Source organism: Mastigoproctus giganteus, chromosome 12 (assembly GCF_048544385.1).
Source record: "Mastigoproctus giganteus isolate SK-2022 chromosome 12, ASM4854438v1, whole genome shotgun sequence".
Classification (NCBI taxonomy): Eukaryota; Metazoa; Arthropoda; class Arachnida; order Uropygi; family Thelyphonidae; genus Mastigoproctus; species Mastigoproctus giganteus.
In genome coordinates this window covers 31,865,519-31,883,397 of record NC_143586.1, presented here as the reverse complement: position 1 = coordinate 31,883,397, position 17,879 = coordinate 31,865,519, and the positions used below count along the sequence as shown (strand labels likewise).

The 17,879-nt window shown below is 33.7% G+C and overlaps 1 protein-coding gene across 1 annotated transcript in view; it reads right to left on the bottom strand.

The window, feature by feature from the left end:
- LOC150076854 (poly(A) polymerase type 3-like) overlaps nt 1-17,879 on the bottom strand; it is a 341,061-nt gene that overhangs the window by 147,243 nt on the left and 175,939 nt on the right. Inside the window, exons 8-9 of the mRNA XM_090386405.1 lie at nt 14,861-14,950; nt 4,312-4,450 (exon numbers count right to left, since the gene is read on the bottom strand). Of these exons, the coding sequence (XP_090242531.1) occupies nt 4,312-4,450; nt 14,861-14,950 (229 nt within the window). The remainder of the gene's footprint in view (nt 1-4,311; nt 4,451-14,860; nt 14,951-17,879) is intronic.

Below are 17,879 nucleotides of genomic sequence, written 5' to 3'. Positions count from 1 at the left end.
TCCCCTTTGTGAACTGGGGACACATTTGCTCATCTCCAGTTCATGGGGACCTCCACCAAGTCCAAGCTTTCATAATTATGGCTAAGGGTTTGCTTACTTCCTTTGCTGCTTCCTTGAATATAACTGGATAAATCCCATCCACCCCATGTGCCTTTCTTATGTTCAATTTCAACAATTTCTCATCCACTTTTCTCTCGGTTATTACAAACTCATTTAGCTCCCTGCCAGTGTGATAAGCTTCTGGCCTCCACTTCCCTACAGACTTCCTCTTCATCTAGATGAGACAGCAATTACAGTTTCAGACGTAGCATGGGTTTGTTTAGGGGAAATCCTGCCTGATCAATTTGATTGGATACTTTGATGTGGTCATAAAGGAACTGGATGAAAAAAAATAATTTTGATATCATATACTTGTATTTCAGGAAAGCTTTTGATACTGTTGCACACAAATTGGAGCAGTATGGCATTAATGGAAAGTTGCTGCTATAGATAAAAGTTTGTTGTTTGGTTTTTAGGAGCATTAGCAACCAAGGCCATATTGCTCCGAGGATATGCGGTGGTCATTCCCTGACCGTTCCGTATCCTCTGTATTTGGTGGTCATGGGCTCGAACCCTGGTTTAATCATGAAGCGTGTGCTATGCACTGCTGCTTCTGCCCACCTGGCTACGAAGGCGCCTTATAGATAAAAGGATGGTTGAGTTGGAGAAGCCAGAGCAGTAATCAATGGGTATTGCTCTTTGAAGACTAATGTTATTAGTGGATTCCCCCAAGGTTCAGTGTTGTACCCAATGTTGTTTTCTATATTTATCATTGCTACTGATGAAGATATATCAAGCTTGAAGTCCAAGTTTGCAGATGACACAAACGTTGGCAGGTTTGTTAATGATATGACAGTATGATACTGCAACATAATCATGAAAAGTTGGGCAGACGGGCTGAGAAGTGGCAACTGAAGTTTAACATTGACGAATGCAAAGTACTGCATATGAGTAGCAGTAACCCCAGGGTAATGCATCAACTGCTCAGTACTACAATCAGGTAAGTGGAGGACAAAAAAGACCTGGGGGTAATTCTGCAATCAGATATGAAGTTTTCTTAGCACTGCAGACAAGCTTCCAGATCAGCTCATGGGGTCTTGTCAATGATACGACAGGAATTTTGCTAGCTGAGATAAGGAGATGATTATTCCTTTGTATAAAGCAATGGTCTTGCCACACCTTGAGTACTGCATACAGGTCTGGAGGCCTCATTTTAGGAAGTATGTAAAACTGATGGAACGAGCACAGAGAAGGGCAGTGAGATTGGTGAGGAGAACAAATGGTTTGCTCTAAAGAAGAAAGGCTTAAGTTCTGCAAACTGCAGTGTCTGGAAACCAGGCACCTGTGAGGTGATGTTATTGAGGTATATAAGGCTTTGAGTAAGCTCGATGCTGCTGGGATTCTTCCTCTTGCTCAGATTATGCACTCGAGGGAGCATAAATTCAAACTGAGGAGGGACAATTGCAGATAAGATCTGCAGAAATTTGCCTTTAGCCAGTGAGTGATTGATTGCTGGAATAAATTTCCAGCTGTCATTGTGGAATTGATGGCTTAAATAAATTGATGGAAGAACCAAACAAACTTTTGGAGTGAATAGATATGTGAAATAGGAAGAGGTTTTTTTTTTTTTTTTTTTCTTTTTTGTGGCTGATGCTGTATAAGCTTGCTTTCTTGCATCATATGCCACTAATAATGCTAATAATCACTGTAACTTTTTATATCTTTATAATGCTACACCAGAACATAAGCTACCTTTTTAAAGTTTCCATACTTAGTCATATGTAATGCTGGCATTAGGCACACAGAAACAGATGATTCCACTAATTAATTTGTATTTATGCAATGATAATTGCTGGTCCCCTTCAAGTGCCCATCAATGTGCAAAGATGGTAATTAGTTTTATCTAATTATATATATTTTTTTGTCTATATACATAATTTATTGTAATGTATAAATATAACATTTGGTTAATCCCTTTTTGGCCTATTTAATATGCACAGATTCGTGCCCTTAATTACTGCAGTATAAAAACTTTATATCAATTATATCTTCATTACTAACTGGTGAAATATACACATCTAGGGATTGATATTTAAAATAAAATTAAAATTCATTGAAATTTAAGGATTAATAGTTTTTTGCAATGATAATATACACTTTTTTTTTTTTTGATAAAATAGTACCAGATTTTACAAAATTCCAGATTGTAAGGAGCTGAATTTTAAGAGATTTGCTGGATCATAAGATGCCCTTTTCTCTGGAAAATGTGTATTACATGCATTTATTTTTATTACTATTTATTTTTTAAATGAGACTGTATTTTCAGGGGTGGCCAACCCTGAGGCACATACACCATGTGCAGTTCACCTACCGATGTAGAGGGGGAAGGAATGTAAGAAATCAGAAATTAACAGTTTATTCTCATCAATTGCCAAAAAATATACCTAGATTTCAATGTGACAAGAACTCACGGTTCATAATTATCACTTTTTAGTGTAAACTGACATGAGAAGTTAGTGAGCTTCCCATGACATGCACTCCTGTAAGGACAAACATTTATTTGTTAATCTACATTAAATTTATATTATAAATGTAAAATTGCTTATTTTATTTTTATTTATTTAATTTTTTATTAGACGCACTTAGCATATACAGCAATTCTTTTATTTAGTTAGCCAACAATATTTGGTGATACAGTTCAGTATTGGGAAGTATTGATTATGTTAGCTTATGATACACTTTCAACATGACATGACATCTGGCACAGTGTAGAAAAAACGTTGGCCATCCCTGGTTAATGCTTAGCATATGTTGGGTGATGCTTTGCACATCTAAATAGAGCTTGTCCTTTTACTTTCGCATACAAAACCACTACTTCCTTCTACCCCCCCCCTTTTGGAAAGGATTACAGAGAATTATCATGTAGCTCAGCCTAACCATCAATATTTGAGACAACAGCCACCCCCCCCCCCCAGGTTCATCTTGCTGAACTCTATATGCATGACAGCAAGTAGCATGATAAGTCCAAATTAATAGTATTACTAATCATTTGATTGATCTGATCTATGATGTAGAATCAATAATCCCTTCTGTAAACCAGTGAGTCATAAGTGGAGAGAAAGAGAGAGAGAGAGAACATCTCTATTGCTCATGCAATACATTATTCATGCAATACAATATTTTTCATTTGTTATAAATTTGTAATCCAGATGAAATGAGTACCAGGCAGATGTTTTCATAGACTGTTGCTTCAAATTGAAGGTGTCCATTCATGCCAAAGAACATGAAAACAGGCAACTGAAATGCATCCTGATCCCCCAACCAAGAAAATACTTATATTGTGAATTTGTATTTCAAATTATATATAATATTTGATTATAGTCTAAATACATAAGATACGTGCTGTTTAATGGTATATTATGTTAGAATTTTATTATGTGGTGTCCGAAAATATAATAATGATACCATATAAATACAAAGAAATATGTATACCGGCTGGCTGCCCATTAAAAAATATATATACCCACATATCAAGGCAACCAAAACGCTATAGTAGCCAATACCAGTCTCCATAGGCCAAACCTAGTAAAGAAAAATCATAAGTAAAATAAGGTAATAATAATATAACACAATATGTTAATTATGGGTAGTAGGATACATTGAAAGAGATGTTATCAAGGGCTAACCCTCTCAATATATCCCTCCAATAATCAACAGAGCTATCAGTTTCTGTTATCATCTTCCTGTATAACGTAGCCAAAAATGTAATATTAAGGTCCAATGGTCAGGTGTATAATTTAGTTGTTCACAGGCAAAATGACATTTAGCCCTTTAGCCATTTAGCCAAAAAAAAAAAAAAAAAAATAAATATATATATATATATATATTATATATATATATATTTTTTTTTTTCCTTCTTTTCAAAATTCATCATCTAAAATCTGGATGTCTTATGGTCCAGTGTGTCTTATCATTTGGCAAATATGTTAATCATAATTAACATGTTATTCAAAAAACCAATCTAAGTTTATCAGGTAAAAATTATTAGCAACTACTTCTTAAATATAATTTTATTACAACACTTTAGGGCAAAAATATCTCATATTTCTTTTGTTAAATGTTATTCTAAACCACTACATATTCCGATAGATAACAGCAAATTCTAATATTTTACTGAGCTGAGAAGAAAATGGAATACAAAAGCCCTTCCTCATACAGTATTATATATGAAGGAGGGAAAATGTATATCAAAATATTCAAAGAAAAACTTACCACTGTGAAAATACTAGGAAGAATTTATGAACAAGAGTTGCTGCAGCAGCATTTGGGTAAAGCTGACATGTTCGTGCTACAAGCATTGCCCAAGATACACCTCCCAAGTAACCCAGAACATTAGAATAAACCCCATGCCCTAAAAATATAAAAAGCAAAAATGAGAAATTACAAAAATCTGTCATATAAAATATATTTCTGAAAATAGAATCATTCCAAAATTAAAATCTCTATCACCACACAAATAACTTTAGATGTGTGATTACCAAGCATCACAAATTGCAAGTAAATAAATACCTGCTTTCAGGAAGTATATTTATTTCAGTATATTTTTTCTTAAAAGCTATTCTTTAAGCATAAAATATACTAGTTTATAATTAAGCTATCTCTTGATCCTCATTTAAACAAATTTATTTTAGAAAGATAGATTATTATGGCTAATAATAATTATAATTAGCATATCTGGTTGTTTAGCTTGTAAAATTTATTCTATCCTAAAAAGCATTTTTAACATTAGTGAAGAAACAACTTGAGCTGAAAATATTCTTAAATTTTTGAGTGGTGACTGGAAAATAATAGTAGAGAGTAAAAAGTGTGCTAAACCGAAATCAGCTAAATCTTTTCACAGATTTTAAAGAAAAGAATATAAGCTACTCATGATATTGTACTGCTAAATGGTTACTTGAATAAATTAGGTAATGGTAGCAGACAAATCAGCACGAAAATTAGTTACGCAAATACAAAAGTCATGAAGGGCCTTTGAATGCGGGTAAACCCATTCAAAGGCTATTCATAACTTTTGTATTCAAATAGGGAGTATAAATAGTTTCATAAAGTTTCAAATTTTATCTGTTATGAGTTTTTTTTTTTTTTGCATCAAATATAAAGTATGCTTTAATTTATATTTGAATTAGTACATTTTTTAGAACAGTCACATAGTTCTCCCTCTAAAATATAATTAAGGAAACATAAAAAGGGTTGTTCAAAAAATCACTACAACCTTCAGATCTAATTCTTATTAGATCTTGGTGGTCATATATCATAAAAAGAGGTTGCAAAAAATACCGCATTTCCAGAGAAGTAATATACGGTAAGCGGAAAAGAACAATAAAAATAAAATTACTTCTGCCAAACTTAAGACAATACAACTTTTTTTCAAAACTGATGGAAAGGTCGTATTTTGTCTCTTGAAAGGTCACAATTTCTCTGGGCTACTTAATTTTCTTTCAGATGGCATATGGGCAATTGTACAAATAGATAAAAGTTGGCTTGTTCAAGTTGTTTACAAATGACAATCTGAAACATCATGAAATTTCAAAGTAAACATGTTTAGTGAATTGTTATACAGTGCTTAATGTACAAACTGAAATTCAGAAATTCTGATAATTTATATGCATCCCATGCACTTTCCTTCTATATCATGTGTCTCAATAGCTCATCTCACATCCATTTAGGTCTAATCTTTGAACAGTATTTCTTTGTTGGTATGAAAAACCTAGTAGCTTCTTTGATTACTTCCCTGAATACTTTCCATTTAGATTTTGTTGTTGGTAGCATCATCAGTTAGTCACACTGCACAGTATTTAAAAACTGTCTGAGACCACTGTAGTCACTCTTATGAAAGAAAAACCCTTCCCTTACCCTTGATAGAGGTAAATGCAATTAAATTCCACATTAGTACACTGTGATCACATTATGCAGTGGGTCTTTTACCTGTAGAACCTTAATGCTTGAAGAATTACTGCTGATAACCAGATCACGAGTATTGCTTCCTCTTGTTGCCTCTTTAACATGCTGTAGAAAACAGTCATTCAAGAAATCCACAAGTCTTGCTAGTGTGAGTGACCAACCCACAAATTCCAGTCAACATCTGGAAAAATCCCAAGTTAAAATCCCCATTATGAAATATTCAGATCTGCTGGCCCATTCTTTCTCTTTATAGCTGTTTGGTATTCACATCACAATCATTAGACTTATAACAAACTCCTACTCTCAATTTGGTTTTCCCAGTATTTATACAGTGGATTCCGGTTATTTGGGCCACCGGTTAATCGGGGGAAATCTTAAAAAAACAGAAACCAATCGAGAAAATAGCCAGGGTTTACTTCGCTTAATTGGGACAGCATGCCATTTAATCGAGGCAGGAGACCGCAGCACTGGAGATTACCCTACGATTGTCTCCGACGGTACCACGTGGTTCGATCGAAATTCTGGAGGTCACAACCATAAAACAATTAGCAGGCACCTGTTTACTGGGCTTTTCTGTTAGTGAAATCTATCATAAACGGACAGTAAACTCGATCTTACTGAATTTGCGTAATACCGACAGCTGGAATTCCAGCTGTCGGTATTACGCAAATTCCTATTTTTAAAGCTTTGTAACTTGTTAATTTTTAAAGCTTTGTAACTTGTTAATCCGTTCTCACTTGCGCATATCGTGTTACTTGCAATTTGTGTGTGTGCTGTGTTCTTTGTTATCGATTGCTTATCTTTTTACTGTTTTAAATTTTAACCCCCATCCACAAATGTCAGTGAACAGAAATGTCAACTAGTTCGTATGTACATATTACAGTACGTATTAATTATTCCGATTATCACGTATTTTTTAATTGGTAAGGTAATAAATGGTAAATTTGTGCTTAATATATCTTTGCTTTTATAGCCTGTGGATAATATTCCTCCTATTTTCGCTAATTAGAATCGCTGTGTAATAGAATTAAAATTCAATTCACAAACGTGATCACAATGGCCGGCGCTTACTGCACATCGTATAGTGAATGGTACTTTACTATGCTGAGTTCGTTGTAACGTGATTTGATTGTACAGTACTGTGAACCAATTGTAAAAAAAAAAAAAAAAAAAAAAATGGGGGGGGGGAGGGTACATTGTATTTTTAACTATTTACATGAAACTTCGGATAACTGGGGCAGCCGCTTAATCGGGCCAAAATGCACTAGTCCCGATGTGTCCCAAATAACCGGAATGGACTGTATCACACAAAACTTACTCAACATTGCAATTGCCACCCATGTTAATTGGATGCACTGCCTTAGATTTAATATGCTTCTTAACTTCTTAGTTAAGAAGCATATTAAACTTCTCTATTTCTCTGTATAGTTGTTCGTCGTATTCAGAGTCATTTGTCCTATAACACACTCCTCATTTTTGCTTTCCCAGTTCTTATTTCACACCAAACTGACTGAACATTGCACTGTCCACCAATGTCAACTGGATGCACTGCATTATATTTTATGTTTCTTAACTCACAGCATAACCCCCTCCTCCCTTCCTATCTGTACACATTTTACTCCCCAAATTCCAATTCTGCATTTCTTATATCTGTGTGGCACCATGTCTCTGATAGCCCAACAATATCTGCCTTTAATGTCTTGACCAGCACTTCAAATTCGTCAAATTTATTTACTATACTCCTAGCACTGGTGTACATGCAAGTATACATGCACCTGTTCTTACTCTTAGTTACCCTAACAGAGCCCACGTGTTTACTTGTTTCATGATGACTCCCAGCAGTTCCTGATATTCCCAGCAACTTGCTTTGCAGGCTGCTGCTCATTTCAATAGAAGCAGTGCAAGAATCACTTCCACCTCTGCCTGCATAATCTTGTTTATAAAATCATTCTCCTTCTTCACTTTCTATTCAGGAGTATGGCATACACTCAGTTAACTCCAAGGAAGAAAAGCACAGCAAACTGTTGCTTTGATAGGGAGGGCATTTCTAGTCAACTATAACTGTAAAAGTTGGCCGTAACTAGTCTACTGTATAAAGGTTACTTTAAAAGAAATGTAATATCAGAGATATTAAAAGAAAATGTGGAACCAGACTGAAATGGAAAAGTACTGCAGTATAGGACAGAATTTTGATGCTTCTACACCTCTGTGGTTGCTGTGCAAGTTCCACTAACCTAAAATCCACAATTAAGGAATATATTGGGGTAAATGCAAGTGATATAATTGTCTGACAAAGATTTGTGATGAATGGTTTGAAAGCATATCGACCTTGTAAGCCCTTATTGACAAAATCCAGGAGGAAAATATGACTAACCTTGGCTAAAGAACACGATGATTGGAGATTGGGAATCTAATGAATCTAAATTTAACCTCCATGAAGGTTAAATTTTTGAGATGATAAATGGTAGATTTGGTGTAGATCTAATGAAGCTTATCACCCTGGCTGCATTCAATCAACAGTATTGTTTCCATCAGGCCAGATGGTTTGTGTATATGTAACGAGCAAAGGAGTGGGCAGAATACATTTTGTAAATGGTACTGTTAATGGTGACTACTATACAAAAATTTTAAATTAGACTCTTCTGCCCATCATCAGCAACCTTTTTCAAAGGAACAGAAAATTCTGCTTTCCAATGTGACTGTTTGCCTTGCTACACTGCTTGTAAAGTCAGCACAACATTGCATAATCATTTACTACAATTTCTAGTATGCTAATTTTAACTTGCTTCAAGCAATGACTTTTTATTTTTTTATCTTTAGGTGAAGAAGTTCATGCAGGACTGCAATATCTGATCCTTATCGTGGCCAGGAAAGAGTCCTGATTTGAACCCAACTGAAAAACTGCTGGAGTGTTATGGAATAGAAAATTGCTGCTAAAAAGTCATAAAACAAGGTAACAACAGCAAGAAACCATTATTCGTGTCTGGTACCATAAACTAAGCAGCATTTATATCAAGGTTCTGATTCATTCCACCCTAGAGAGGTGTAAGGCAGTAATTTAATTGTACGCCTCTTATTAAAATTAATCTTATTTAATTTAATCGTAAGGTAAGATTAAATAAATTAAAAAAAAATTATAAACCAATCTTGGAAAATAGAAATATCCATCCAGGCATTTTTATCATTTTTATACAAAACAGACAAATTAGAAAGATTTTACTAAATGCTCTGTTTTTTTTCGACTTACTGATAATGAGCACAGGCAATCTGTGCATCCCAGTGGCATTTGCACACATAGCAATTGTAACTTGCTCTTTTCTCATCTTAAAACTTGGTGCAGGCATTTCTCTTTTAGTGGCTAGGGTTTTCTCGGTAATGCTTTCAATAATAAGTCCATCTCATCAAAATTATAAATGTTTTATTTCTCATAATTTGCTATAACTGAAGCAAACTTACTTTTCAAAGGACACCGCTACTGATTTTGTCTGCAGAGTTTCTCGCCTTGAATATCTAGTTCATGTATACTGTGTCTCAGTTTAAAGTTTTTCAGCCAACCTGTACTCGCCTTAAAATCTTCATTACCTATTAATTTTCGATTAAAATCCAATGCTTTTTCACAGGACACTGGTTCACCTAAACTTCGCTCTGAAGAAAACAAAAAAAGTAAAGTGAGTGCACTCTCTAAAGCGGCATTTTCAGGTTTCGACATTTTATCCCTGCTAGATCCTTCTTCACTATCCACAATCGACACAAATTCTGTTATAGCACTGGAATTTTTCTTGATGTCGTAAATAGTTGAAGTCCCCACAAACTCTTTGGAGAGATTTCCTAAATTTTTCACCTTTTCTAATTCTATTAATAATTTCTGTCTTTTGTTGCAATGTTAAAACTACGCCTTTTTTCTCTCGTTCACATTTTACTGTAAAAAAAATGAGTAAAATAATAAATTGCAGTTTTGGGCCGATATTATTCTTACCGATTCTGGATCTAAACTAATCTGAAATTCACTCATGGTTTCCGAGAAAATCTAGTAGTGTCTGTGATATTTTTATAAAGCACATTTCTGAAGGTCACATAGAATTCTAGAGGTCACAACCATAAAACAATAAAAACAATTTGCAGTTTTTGTTTTATTGGGCTCTTTGTTTGTACAATTTGTTATAAACAGGTACTAAACTCGATCTTTCGCTTATTAAAATCAAAATTCAATTTGCAATATACGTGATCACTATAACCAGAGCTTACTGTACTACCGTTAATAAAAAAAAAAAAAAGACGAAAGATCAGCCTTTCAAATTATTATGGATAACTGACTTTCTACTGTTCTTACATCTCATCCTATCTCAAATGTGTTCAATGGGTAACAGATCTCTGAACAGCCAGACTAATGAAGCATCCCCACATCCCAAAGCACTCTCAAGATATGAGCTGAATGTGTGAAGACTCATTTCCTTGTGAAAGCAGCACTTGGATGGGGTGTAGAAAGTATAGAAATAGCATTCTTGGAATTGTTTATCATAATGTTTTGCTATCAATAATAACCAGAGGAAAGACACAATTGGAACTGATAGCTCCCTACCAGGAGCTATCCTGACCCTATGCACCACTCTCTGGCATGTCTTCATACACTCATCTGGGTGATGTTGAATCCACACAAAGTTTATTCATCACTAAAGATGTGATATCATTCTTGTCTCCAAGCAGTTCTTTTCCTATACCACTGCAAATTCTGAAGAGGCAAGATGGTGAGAAAATTGTCTGATGATTGTGCCCCATGACATAGGGGGCACAATTCCTGTCACTAGTTGGTAGATCTGTCAATCTTTCTAATTTTGATGTTCTTCTAATGCCACTAGATCCCTAGAAATGTGAGCATCTTCCTCTATCCATTGCTACCAAAAGTGTCCAACTTTTCTGGCATCACAGTCAACATGACAATTAAATGTTCTGACGATTTTAAAGTCAGTAAGCCACACAATGTTGCCCTATGCTTGTTAAAGGAATTACACCCTCCCCCTAGATAGTCTTTTGCTCACTATTTTGTTTACCCTTGTCTTGTGCTATAAAAACAATTAGCACATTCTGATTCTTATGTCAGCATAGCATGGCAACAGACATTCTATTTGTTTAAATCAATATGTCAGAATTATGCACGACAAATTTAAGAAATCCACCTATTCAATTTCACTGACAAGCAGTGTATTTTAAATTATTATTGTTTAAGTATCTCCGAGGAGCTAAGCCATAATGTGAGGATATACGTAAATTTAAATTAATTTTGTGTTCATTAAACTTATATGCCAATATCATCACTCAAATCTACCATAACACAGATGAAGTGATCTTTACATTAATTTTCTAATACTGCATTCACTAAAAGGTGCCTTTCAATCCTTACATAATGAATATGCTTTAGTATTTTCTTGGTCTCTTTGATGATATTAAAACCTATGCAAGAAATAGTACACAAGAATTTTATCTAATTGCCATTGCAGATTTTTCAGCAGCTAAATGAATTAAATGAAAAAGATGTCGTATAATAGTGAATACTTTTTATAATTAGACAAAGGTAGTTATGTCTTCAAGTCTGTTATCAAAAGAAACATTAATTACCACAAAACAAGTTAATGCTACAATTGGGGTTATTCTTAGCAAGATGCTAAGAATATTCTTAGCAATAGAGAAGTCTATTCTTACTTATCCTCAGTGGGTAACACCACCCACTGATGAAAGGCCAACAAGCCTTGAAACTGCCTTCTGGGTGGTGGTAACCATTGAGAATAAGTAACAATAGACTTCTTTATTAGTGAAGTGTTGCTTATTCAAGGTAGTGCAATACATGGTAACTTGTTGTGAAGGATGATCACAATATGAGATACAGATGAAATGATGCCTTTTTACACTACTTTCACAATTTTCTCTTTAAGAGCTATCTATGGTGTATTTACATCGATATTAAATAAATAATAGTCTTGAAGATATAATCATGTTTTTCTAATTATAATAAAGTTACTTTTGATATGGTTATAATGTAGCACAGTCTGAAGAATTTTCTTTTGTTCTCTCCCTCTTATTTCTATGTTCTTCTGTCACATTTTTGTTTCAGTTTGATCACATTTTGCTTTCTTCATTTTTTAATTTATTGTCATTTAGTTTATGTTATTTCATTCTGATTTATTCGTTTATGTTAATTCTATTTACTATGATTATATGTTTATTATAATATGATTAAATGTTTATTTGCATATCTACATTTGGTTCAGACCTGTCAATTGGCTGGGTTGATGTTCAACTTAACACTGTTGTTGCATTTGCTTATTTAATCTATAGAAAGTAGTGGACATGGAATACTTTATGATTTCAATTCATCTGTTATTACTTTATGTTTTAATTGCATATGGCCATCCACTAACAGCAGTCAATGACTGAAATCATAAAGCACTGATGTCTGCCCGCTTGAAGGGTGGTTCTTGTGAGTTCCCTGTCTGGTTAATTTTATTTGGAAGTAGCACACATCTTTAGTGGTTGTGGAGTACATATTGTGCAGGGGGTTGTGCAATTGCACTAATGAGGATGAGGACAAATGTCACCATCTTTTCCTTATTTTCTGATTTTATTTTAATATCATGAGTGTCTTGGTATTCAGGTAGTAACATAGCACCTTACTAAGCATAATTCAAATTGTAGTATTTAGAGTTTCTTTTCATAATATATTTGCTTTTCTGTGAATAATGCTGTAATGTCATAAAGTCTTACTTTTAAGTCTTAGACTGTTAGAGTTAGCCTAAACATTCTTAGACTGCATAAAAACTGGTTAGTCATGACAATGAGAAAACAGCTTTATACAGTTATAATTGTGAATGGCCATGCTGCAGTTTACAGGACAATACATAACTCAACGTACAGTCAGTCCTCGTATAACACATGTTTACACTACAAGAATTCGATCATACATGATTTATAAATAGGGGAAAGATATCTTATATAACACAAACCGAATTTGCTTATGCACGATTCTCCTTTGTGTTTACAAGAAATGGCAGTCGAACGCAGACTCACCCCAACCGAACGCAACACGATAGGAATGAAGAGAAGATTCTGAAAATGTATTTATGTTTTTTATATCAGTGAAGACGAAACACATTTCACCATAATAACGTAAAAACCAACACAATTCCAGCTATTGGTATAATCGCAAATGCAATTAGATCGAGTTTACTACCAGTTTATAACAGATTCCACTAGCAGAAAGGCAACTGGAAATTGTTTTTATTGTTTTATGGTAGTAACCCCTAGAAATGTGCTTTAGTAAAATGTGAGGTGTTAATAGTGTATCTCTGCCTTTACGGTGTTGTTTATTCAGTTGCTACACGCATGCAGCTTTGTTTATGTGTATCAAGTGTGCGTCCTCGTTTTGTAATTGTGCTTTATTCCCTAAAAATGAGTAAAATATTTAAAAGGTGTGAAAAGGAAGTGTCCTGGTGAAGACACTGCAGATTCAGAGAGAAAAAGAAAAGCAATATCGATAAACAGAGGCAGACTGGGTCAAAAATTCTTACCCGGGAAAATTTATAGTGGCCTCATACTAGCGTTTATGGCCAAAATCACACCGGTCTCAGGGGTTTCCCCAGTAAGGCTTATGGCCAGTCCGCCTCTGTCGATAGAGAAAAAATATGAAATTGTGAAACGCTTTGAGTGAAATGAAAGACCATGTGATAGTGCACGTACAGATCTAAATGAAGCAATGCCGAGAATTACAAAGAATGCAGAGAAAATAAAAATAATTTTCATAGCAGGAACAACTCAAAGTGTAATTAAAATCCATTAGATTAAGACACAAAGAATTGGAAGAGACGGAACAGCTGTCATCTGTTTGGACAGAAAATCAAACAAAAAGCAAGTTTTCTTACGATAGAAGCAAAAGCATTAGCAATATTTTATTACGTAATAGTCGTAATAAAATACGTAAGTATTTTATTACGATTATTTATTGTGTTTGGTAATGTTTTGGTTACAAATGTGTGTTCAACATTGGGTGGTCGGCACATAACCCTATTTTACCCGTAGGGCCTGTTGTTTATATTGCACGAGGGTTTCTAGGAACACAACTATCGTGCTATACGAGGACTGACTGTACTTTATACCATCAACTTCAACATGACCATTAATGACTAAGACAATCTAAAGCTGTTTTGCACTTGACTAACCATGTGCATTTAACCATACTTGTAAAATTAATGCTAATATGTCATCTCTTTTAAAGGAGGACCAACTGGCTATCAGCTGCATTCTATAATATTATGCAAGAGTGGTATATTAAAGATATTATATTGTTACACAATTCTTGAAAAGAAGCATGGCACCACTGAAGTTAGCAGCCAGTAGTAAAAATATATTCTTCTTTCAGCTACATCATTTGAAAAAGACAGTGACAGTGAAGACTTACACAATATGTATAGCTAATTATCACAAAATAAGATGTCAAGAAGTGAAGAAATTAATTTGAATTTATGCAATGAATAAAGTTCAGAGGGGAAAAAGCAGAAGAAAGATAAACAAACAAACAACCAGAGGACTGCAAGGTGGAGAATATTCCATTAGCAACACATCAAACCATCCTCTCAATGTATTTCACATACAGATGATTTAACTGTTTTCTATATTTTCAAATTAAACATTAGATATATATCAAAAACATGTCTAAGAGAGCAAAAGTGCATCTAGCTATATGGATAATAAAATATCAAAACAGGAAGTCTTAGTTTTTGCATATTTATAGTATTAGAGATAAACTATATCACAACATATATGATACAACATGGTAAATAACACGTACAAATGTAATATATATACTACTCACTTTTAGCCCATAATTTTATTGATCTTAAAGCTAGTCTAAAACATTCTCTGTTAGGAACAAGATGCAGAATTTCGTCTGTAACACGACAACCTATAAGAAAAGAAAAAAAATATTTTTTTTTGTTAATGTTTCAAAAACTGTAATACTTTAAAATATTCTTCAAAAAAATATATTTTTTTTGTATTATTTTATAAAAAATGTTTAGTTGAAATTAGAAAAATTCACGTAAAAATTTCCATTGGCAGCTATTTCTAATATTATTAGAAACAGCTGCTAATGGAAACAATACTGATACATCAATCACCGACTTCAATATATATATTTCTGTAATTATTTCTGTAAATATTTCTGTAATTAAAAGTAACCAATTAGGTTACTTTTTTTTTTTTTTAAATAAGTAACTACTACCATCATACACATATTTCATTTCTAAAGTGCTTTTACTATTCAGAGCAAAAAATTAATGAAGATTACTCATAATCAACATCAACCAACAAATATTTAAATTCTGGTTCAAAAAAAAAAAAAAAAAAAAAATGAATAAAAAAAATGCACAATTTACTAACAAAAACATATTTGTAAATAGGTTAAAAGCTACAGATAAGGATGAAGAGGAAGTAACTTTAAAACTCCAAGTCCAAAACAACTCTTGAAACAGATTGCAAGGTCTGTAACAGCTATAAAGTATCTATCAGAAAAATATATAATTTACAAAGGCAGAATAATAAATTGTAAAACTTCAGTTCATACTTGGCTTTCCAATGTCAAAAATGTGAGAAGTGTCAATATAAGTGAAAACACAGTAGAAATAGTACTATGTTGAGGGGAAAACGTGAATCAAGGAAGTATTATTTTATTTATTTATTTGCAGGCAGCACCTGAACTTTCATATTAAAAAATGTTATATAAGATTATCAAACTATTTAACATTTCTGTATTCTCTGTGTTGCACATTTCTTTTGATGAATTTTGATTATATATATAAAATGTGACCTCTACGATTCAAGAATAAGATAACACTTCTTAACTATAAAAGCAGCATTATACTTGTACATGCTTATAGAAGCGCCTCGTTTACGATGATACATTTTTCTAATTTACATGAAACAGTATATATAAGATGAGCATATATTATTCATGACATTACAAACTTCTGTAAAAAGAAAAGCACAAAAAATAAAGAGAAACATTTTAGTCTCTCTTTATGTTGTCATTAGTTTAGATAAATTGTTCTTTATCTGAAATAATTCCAAATGTTTCATGGAACTTTAAGTAATGTAACCACCAGATGACAGGGCTGAAACAGTTGAATCTCAAAATGGTGTTGCTGCTACAGAAAGCAATTTCTGTGCTCTTGAATTTGGGTTTAAATCTGTTTTTAAAATACAAAGATGTTACAAGCTATAAAATAGATAGAGAGAGAGACAGTGTACCTGGAAAACAATCTATCCAGCAGTTCAAAATATGATTTTGCTGGACATCAACAGTGCATTAGTTGTACACCTACAGTTGTAGGTGTACAACTGTATATCATTCAACATCCTTTGGACCAAAATGGATGCCATGCAAAAACTTATTGTCTGTGTGAAAACTTCAAACCATTCTTTCAAATAAAATAAAACGTTTTCCTTTATCTAGGGTGCTTTTCTTTTATGACAGTTTGTAATGCTGAAAATAATATAATATAGACCCACCCAGTACAGAAATGCAATATGCACATTATTTATAGAAAATTTTTTAATTATTTTAAATAGTTAAGTCATTTTCTAATCACTGGTAAAAATATGCTTCACTTTGCCACAATTTCAGTATCATATTTTATTACTAATTCTCCATCTCTTCTGAAAAACAAATCCCTTTTGCTATCAACAATTCATTCATTCATTCAGTATAAAATTTAAAAAAGTTATTCCACAAAGCATGGCTAATAAATAATGAGACTGTTGCAATACATTAGCATTAGCATTAGTAGAGGCATTTGATGCAAGAAAGCAAGCTTATGCAGCATCAGCCAAAAAAAAAAAAAACCCACTTCCACTTCACCCCTCTGTTCGTTCCAAATACCTGTCCAGCTGAGCCTTAAACTTATTTAGGCTATCAACCTCCACCACAAGGGATGGAAGTCTGTTCCACCAACCAACCACCCGCTGGCTAAAGGCAAATTTCCTCACGTCTATCCTACATCTGTCTTTCCTCAATTTGAATTTATGCCCTCTCAGGTGATTTTTCTGAACTAGAGGAAGAATCCCATCAGCATTGAGCATGCTTAAACCATTCAAGGCTTTATACACCTCTATCAGATCACTTCGCTGGTGCCTAGTCTCCAGACACTGTAATTTGCAAAACTTAAGCCTTTCTTCGTAAGAGCACCCCTTTGTTCCATTCACTAATCTTGTTGCCCTTCTCTGTACTCGTTCCAGCAGCTCTAAATCCTTCTTGAAATGAGGCCTCCAGACCTGTATACAGTACTCTAGGTGTGGCCTGACCATTGCCTTATACAATGGAATAATCACCTCCTTATCCCTGCTGGATACAAATACAAAAAATATAATGAAATATTTCATAACTTAATAAGTTCTCTCCCTCAAAATAATTGCCTTGGGACCACACCCACTGTTTCATACATTTTTTCAAAGCACAAAAACATTTTTGGAAGTGATCTTCTGTAAAGCCTCAACATTTCTCTCATTTTTTTTTCTGAATATCTTCAATGGAGTGAAAATGGATTCCCTCAAGTACAGGTTTCAGTTTATGGTAGAGGAAAAAAGTCACAAGGGGCCAGGTATAGCAAGTAGGGTGCATGTTTGCACATAGGGATTTGTTTTTTGGCCAGAAACTGGTGAACAGAGAGCGCATTGTGTGCTAGAGCACTGTCCTGATGGAGCATCCAACTATCCTTCCACAATTTAGGTTTCTTCTTTTAAATTTTTTCACACAGCTTTCTCAAAAGTTCAATGTAGTATTTTTAATTGACAGTCTGATTTGTTGGGATATATTCAGCCATAATTCTTCAATATAT